This window comes from Trachymyrmex septentrionalis, unplaced genomic scaffold (assembly GCF_001594115.1).
Source record: "Trachymyrmex septentrionalis isolate Tsep2-gDNA-1 unplaced genomic scaffold, Tsep1.0 scaffold37, whole genome shotgun sequence".
NCBI classification, from domain to species: domain Eukaryota; kingdom Metazoa; phylum Arthropoda; class Insecta; order Hymenoptera; family Formicidae; genus Trachymyrmex; species Trachymyrmex septentrionalis.
The window spans coordinates 7,964,413-7,971,545 of NW_017305536.1; the positions used below are offsets into that span (position 1 = coordinate 7,964,413).

General features: G+C 34.2%; 2 protein-coding genes across 2 annotated transcripts in view; both read right to left on the reverse strand.

The window, feature by feature from the left end:
* LOC108750624 (perilipin-2-like) overlaps positions 1-1,268 on the reverse strand; it is a 4,343-nt gene extending 3,075 nt beyond the window's left edge. Inside the window, exon 1 of the mRNA XM_018490186.1 lies at positions 765-1,268. Coding sequence (XP_018345688.1) covers positions 765-836 — 72 coding nt within the window. The 5' untranslated portion in view covers positions 837-1,268. The remainder of the gene's footprint in view (positions 1-764) is intronic.
* Positions 1,269-1,842: 574 nt separating this feature from the next.
* On the reverse strand, positions 1,843-6,773 carry LOC108750684 (TWiK family of potassium channels protein 7-like). The gene is made up of 7 exons (XM_018490344.1): positions 6,450-6,773; positions 4,134-4,265; positions 3,862-4,051; positions 3,148-3,363; positions 2,818-2,967; positions 2,478-2,679; positions 1,843-2,352 (listed from the first exon to the last, which is right to left on the reverse strand). The coding sequence occupies exons 1-7, from the start codon at positions 6,771-6,773 to the stop codon at positions 2,166-2,168; spliced, it is 1,401 nt and encodes a 466-aa protein (XP_018345846.1). The 3' UTR covers positions 1,843-2,165.
* Positions 6,774-7,133: the final 360 nt, after the last annotated feature.

The window sequence follows — 7,133 nt, forward strand, 5'->3', positions numbered from 1 at the left end:
AAATATTTTTTATCGTGTTACTTCAGTAATCGACAATTAAAACAATCGAAATTTGGTCGAAGTCATTTTATTATTTATTTTCACCGAAGTAAATTAACTTTAATTTCGGTTAATTTACTTTTTATTGTTTACTTAGAACTAAAAAAATATACAATTATAAGTAGCAATTACAAAAATAAATCAATTAAGAGAAATAATCTTATTTTCGATCACAAAGAGGATTTTAGTGCTTAATAATATTCATGTGCAAAAATATAAAAAGTAACCAAGAATAAAGTTAATCCGTATTGGTAGAAATAGACATAAGTCACGTGATTAATCCGAGCTCGAAATAGCTATGACAATCCGTCATCGATGTCGCGGTTTTTGCGATCGGTTCAAACATTGGATTTACTTAACTTCCGTTGTATATTTTGATCACATCAAATAAGATTTTTCACGTCTCGAATAATAAATAGACGTTAAAATTATGCCATTCCAATCTCAGTGACGTCAACTCGGAAAATGTGACAACTCGCGGTCGGAGGTTGCAACTAACATGGTACTTTGATTAATATCGTAGTATTGACAATATCTGTGGTACTGCGGCGAATCGCGGAAAATTCTCCGTCAGCGGAAATAACTTTCCGCAACATCGCTCTGAATGTTAAAAGAAAACGTCCGCAAGTCATCGATAATGAAAATTGGAAAGACGAATTATTAAATAAACATCGCCGTGTGGAACGGTGACTGTAATCGATCTGAAAAGCTATCGTTATACGCACATGATATGCGATGCGCACGATAGCCGAGGGTCTCTCGCTGATCTCGGCCCGCGACGTCTCGGAATCCGCCATCGCTCCGGCCGGACACCTTGAGTTCGACGCGGCCCGCGATGACGAAGGACGACACGGCCGAGAAAGGTCGAGGTTCGCGCGTCGTCCACGACTTCTAAATTTAGCTGGTTAACAGACCGGCGATATACGAGGCTACCGTCTCTTCGTTATCCCGGGTACTCCGCGTCGCGTCGATCGGAGACGCAGTCCCTTCATGCGCTTCTCGATGCTTTTCATCGACCGCGTCGCGTCAATGTTTTGTGGCGGCAATGCGCGCGAAATACAAAGATTAAGGTAAAACATATTACACATAAAAAGGTCTGCTCTTTGTGACTGAACTTAAAATATAGTGTTGTACTTAAAATGAAATAGATATACATTTGAAGTTTGGCAAAAGCAAAGCGATATAGAAAGTTTTAGTAGAGTCTATAAGCCTCTACTAAAAAAGTCTATAGAAAACACATTCAGACAACACGCAATGTCTAGAAGACGTTTATGGTGTCTTTTAGATATTTTTTAGACACGTATACAAGGTTGGCAAATATTAATTTTCTGTTACTTTGTCGTTATTTATTATAATAAACAATTTGATAATGACATTGCAATTTTTAATGACGGTAACTCTAACTAAATACTAAGGTTGTACTAAGGTTGGAAAAGCCACTTTGAAAAATAACTTGTCATCAATACGCGTTTCTTATTAAAAAGTAATATAGTAATAAGTAACGAGTAAAAAGTAACGCGTTACAAATTAGGAATTATTTTTAGTAAAACATGACTTTTTCAACCCGAATATAACAAAGATAACGATTAAAAAGTAACGCATCATTTGCCAACTCTGCACGTATATATATGTTCTAAGAAACATCTTTATGATGTCTTTATGGCATCTTTCGTAGATACATGTCTGGGAACATAAAAATCCGGAGAATAGAAAGCGCGAATAAACGTAGCTAGATAAACTAGTTTCGATGAAGGTACAGACATAGTCTATTTTATATCTATATGGATAAGAATGAACGACGTTGTAATTACGAATAAGGGCGAATTTATTTCAATGCTCATTACATTCACGTTCGTTCGTAAATGTTCGAATTTAAACGTTCGTTTGTGTGTGGTCGCTTGTTCTCGTTATAGCTTGATCCATGCACGGTCTGATCTATACTACTGTAACTCAAAATGGGTCCAAACTTAAACTATAATAGTTTCGAACGAAGCCTAACTTACAACGATCACTTATCAACTATTTACAGTAAGAGACCTATTTGGAGTATAGGTCCTATTTTAAATTTAGGGTGTAAACGTAGTTATTAACGCGACGACTCTTTCCTCCAAGCGTTAAACAACAAACTAAACACTAGACTCGTAAACGACGATTTGTACGATCGACTTCTTGGGTGGCGGCGCCGTCCCGGATATTGCGATGTCGCGCAATACTGCCTCCACTGCTTCTTCCCAGTCCTCATCTTTAATGACGCTCCGGTTTATGGACGCGGACCACTTTAGTCGCGGCATAGATATGACCGTCAGTACTTTTCTAAAATTTGGCATTTCATTGTTAATCTTCTTCTAACGATTTCTTAGAAAGTATCAATAAGGAAAATCATTTATTAAAATTTCTCTGTAGCTAATTGTAGAAGGAATAATGAAGAGAGATAATACCGTATATCAGAGTGTAGCGCCGACATATCGCCGCCTGCTTGTTCACCTAATTTCCTGAGAGCCTCAGCCAATGGACCGCTCAGTCTTTGTAGCCTCCTCCAGGACTGAGCGTACTGTCGTCTGACGAGTTCGATGATGGTGCTAGTCAGCGCCAAGCCGACCAAGATGTATAAAGTGCACAATAAAGTGTACTTCGGCTTCTCTGAATAAGATTAATAAACAATATGTAAAAATAACTACATTAAATTTGGCGCAAATAGATATTAGCCAATTACTAACTATCTACTTTCATTAAGATTCGAGATTCTGGAGATACAAGAGATTTTTATTTTTTACTTACTTGGGACGAGATCACCAAAACCTATAGTGGTCATGGTCACGAAACAGAAGTAAAATCCATCAAAAAAATCCCAATCGTCCTCCCACAGCATAAACATTCCAGCTCCGCAGGCGAGATAAAGGAAGAGTAGCATAATGGTGGCACAAGCACCTACAAAAAAAGATCATCAGAAATCGAGACCAGAAATCGACTAAATTAATTAAAAATGTATTTATATGTATTTAAAATTTACATACAAATATTATTATTATTAATTACCAAGATGTAACTTCAACCGTACTTGACTTCTTTATTTATTTTCTCTAAATCAATTACGATAATTAAACTCACCTAGTGACCGTCGACCGGTTACATTCGTCGGGATGAACGAAGGTTTCGCGAGAAACGGAAGTTTCGACTTCACCATCAACCCGATGTATACTATCGCGTTTGCGAATAGTTTTCCCCAATCAGCGATTACTATCAAAGTGAGAGGTATACCGACGAAAGCGAAAAAAATGCAGAAAATTTTTCCCCAGTTGGTCGAAGGCACAACATTGCCATATCCTATCATGCAAATGCAAATCATCATAAAGCAAACTAATACCGTTTCTATCAATTTAGATTAACTTTAATTTCGGTACAACTTACTCTTCATCTTTTTTAGTTCTAAAAATTATAAGAGTAAGTTGAACCAAAATTAAACTACATTGGTTAAAACAAATTGATATCTCCTTACATAAATCTAATATTCGTTAATTTAATACTAAAAGGCATCAGTAATTAATTCTATTTATTTATTTTAAATATTAAAAGCATTGTTGTTTAGTACTCCAAAGAAATAATTAATTACTATTTTTAGTATTAAATTGGTATTAGATTTTTATATAAAGGCAACAAAAGGTAGCAGAAGTTTTCAATTTTATCTAATTTTAGCAATGTCGGAATTTTAGTACAAGATGATTTTTGCTTTGCGAGAAAGAAAAAGTAATTCCATATTATTGATTCTATATATTATAATAAAGTTCTTCAGTAACATCTTCGATGATAATTAGGACTAGATACCGATTGTCGTGAGGACCGTGCTGGCGAAGAAAATCGCTTGGAAAACGTTCCATCTCTCCGTCACGATGGGTGGTAGTTCCGATTCAGAAAAATCAGGACGATTAATGATATCTGTCACGAAGCTGATCAGGAGACCCGCTTCCGCTGCTTCCTGAACCGCTTCTTCATAGATGCGCAATTTCACGCTTACCTGGAAGACACCGAGTGTCGTAACGGAATTATTATATTTCATATTTCATACTATTCATATTTCGATATCGCTAATTTCTCACCAAGGTATGCAGATTGAAAACGTCCGTGCTATTGGAAACTGTCTCCACAAAGCGATATCGTTGCATACGCAATCTTGCGCGTAAACGCTCGAGCCGTCTGAGCTCGGCCGGAAGTTCGATCTGCCGGAAAACCTGGAGAGTATTTAAAATAAAAAATTTTGTAAAATAATTATGATATATAAATCATATCTTGAATCGCATAAATCTGAATTGCTTAAGATAACAATTATACTGAACGATCAACTGTTTTTTCTAAATGTATAAACCAATAATTAAAATAAAACTATATCCTAAAGGAAGTTAAACAGCGTAATTGTGTAAAATGATTAAATAAGACTATATTTCAAAAAGTGTTGAATGGCATACTTTCTATTTTACATCATTATTTAGTACTATTACGTCATTCAAAATTTTAAATTAAATAATACTTCCTTTTTATAAGTGTTTCAAAAATTTCACTGACCATTATGGGATTAGCGTATTAAATTGAAGATGTTATAGATGCATATTAAATCATCTTCCTTTATTAGCGATATCGCGTTAATGATTGATTGAAGTCAATAATAAATCGATAAAGTCTTTAAACCGTAAGTATTGCTCTCAAGTCTCGAGTGCTATTTCAGGCTAATGAGAATAAACCAGTCGATATGTGCGTATTTATCGAACAAATGCACATCCATCTGCACTGTTTATAAGGATCGTTGATTTACTGACACGCGTATATCGTTATTAAAATGTGCTGGAAGTAACTCCTGATTTGTTGGAGATTATACAACATACTCGTAAAATATTCGTTTCTTTTTAAGGAAACCTATCGATGCTAGAAATATTATTTTTGATTGTTATTGGAACGGATCATTTCGAAGAAAACGTTAATTTTTTATTAATCATTTCAACAGTTACCCCATAAATAATTTTTTAATTAATATTTGTTAATTTTGCTATGTACGTTATAATTATTGTCTTTTGAGCCATTCATCTAGAAATGAGAAATTGGCGGACGTAAATGAATCGAGTTCATTGAGAAGCAATATTGTTTAGGAAATACGTTATTCCCGCAGCCGTTTTATAGCACACTTAAAAAATCATGATGGTCAATTTCAACGCACTGATATTTTTACCGAACTTCATTGAAAGCGTCAGTAGTAATATATTTCCAACCAAAACCGCGCGATTGGTTCGCCGCTAAAAATAAAGGTACGATTCGGTGGGCTATAAGTCCGTTCGTTATTGTACAGAATGTAAATATTTATGGAACATTGAATACATTTAACTCCACGCTAGAAATCTCGATGTTTCTCAAACGAAAATCGGTGCATATGACTCGTGGACTTTTGTAGATTCGAGATATTGTTGGCTGCATTTCGCTCTCTTCTTCGATCGTTTTGTCACGCGTTTTATATAATCCGACAAGTTTTCTCCAAAATTGAAATTGAATGGAAATCATTGATTTGCGTGCCCGCAATCGCGATCAATCGGACGCGAATAGACGAGGAATTCGGAAAGCGAAAAATAAACGAATTGTTCACGCGGTTATTTTGATTCTCTTTAAATCTATTTATTACAGAAAAGACACTTGATATCCAGTAAATACTAACTAAAAGTAATATAATTATAATATAATTATAATTTTCTACAACAATGTAACTGTGTTATATAATTGTTAATGTTGTATTACAATTATATTATTGGTTATATTAATTATAACTAATAATTACACATAAAGAATAGTTTTGCTAAAATATCTAAAAAAATATTGCTAAAAATATATAGATCTAAAAATAAATTTTGTTGAGTTACCAAAATAATTATGTAAGATACTCAAACTGATCGCTAAAATATTAAAATCTTTTTTGCAGCTTTGCTCATCATGCTGAAGTTTCCTACACAAATATTTCAATGGACCAATAAAATTATTTTCAGATCTGTATGTAAGCTAAATTTTTAGATATTTCAACAAAACCATTCTTTCTGCGTGTGTTTATTAGTTAATATTTGATGGGTAAAATCAATCTTCACTTTTATGAACATCAATTTTAAGGAAAACTCATAGCCGACAAGATCACACATTGAATCTTATTTATTATATCTATCTTAAATCTTGTGCTGCAAAATCGTTTTAAAATCTCAGACAGAGAAAGAATTAATTAATATCGCATCGGTCAAATTGTTTAAATTTGATTTATTAATTCTTTCTCCATCTGAGATTTCGATGCAATTTCTAATATTACGGGTTTGATATGTAAGGCATTATTTTATCAAGAAAGTAAACTTCAATCGTGCTCAAGATAATATCGTCTTCATCTCAAGACTCACCAACCCGCCGATCGCGGTGTAAAGCATTAAGGTGATCAGCAGCCCCACGTGACCGCCGATTGCCTTGATTTTTTGCAGCGTTTCTTTCTTGATGAATTGTCTGGTGTTCTCGCTATTCGTGCCGATTTCGACAGATGAATTGTACTTATTACTGTTGGTCATCACGCTCGTGTTTTTCACGAGAGACGTAGGCGCACCGACCACTCGGAGAAGACTGATCGGCATACTTTGCTCCGTGATGTCTCCCCCAGTAAAGCAAGGTTCTTTGAACCATCCCGAGTAGCATAATTCATTGGCGAGACATCGGTTTATAAACATTGGCATGCATTGGAAATATGTTGGGCCAATATTGCGCCAATAAATTAATTATGCTGTACTAGGATTGCTGCATCTCAAAAACTATGTACGATATTAAATTGCAGCAGAAAATGATGTACGTGATAATAATACATGCATAAGCTTGCAGCGTTCTAAAGAGTAGAAGAATAAAAAACGGAAGAAATGAAGAGGCGAATATACGATATTTAATATTCAATATCTAGAATGTAATTATAAAAAATTAAACGTAACTGCGTTCAAGAAGTATTTTAAATTATTATATATTATATATGTATATATATTTTAATTACAAAATATCATATATTACTTTAAATATATACATATAATATACATATACATTTAATA

Excerpts from the sequence above, each read along its gene's own strand:
- LOC108750684 (XM_018490344.1), bottom strand. The coding sequence starts at position 6,773 with ATGCCAATGTTTATAAACCGATGTCTCGCCAATGAATTATGCTACTCG. Across the intron at positions 4,266-6,449 it reads ACACCGCGATCGGCGGGTTG|GTTTTCCGGCAGATCGAACT; the intron begins GTGAGTCTTGAG and ends AATACTCTCCAG. Across the intron at positions 2,680-2,817 it reads TTTTGGTGATCTCGTCCCAA|AGAAGCCGAAGTACACTTTA; the intron begins GTAAGTAAAAAA and ends AATCTTATTCAG.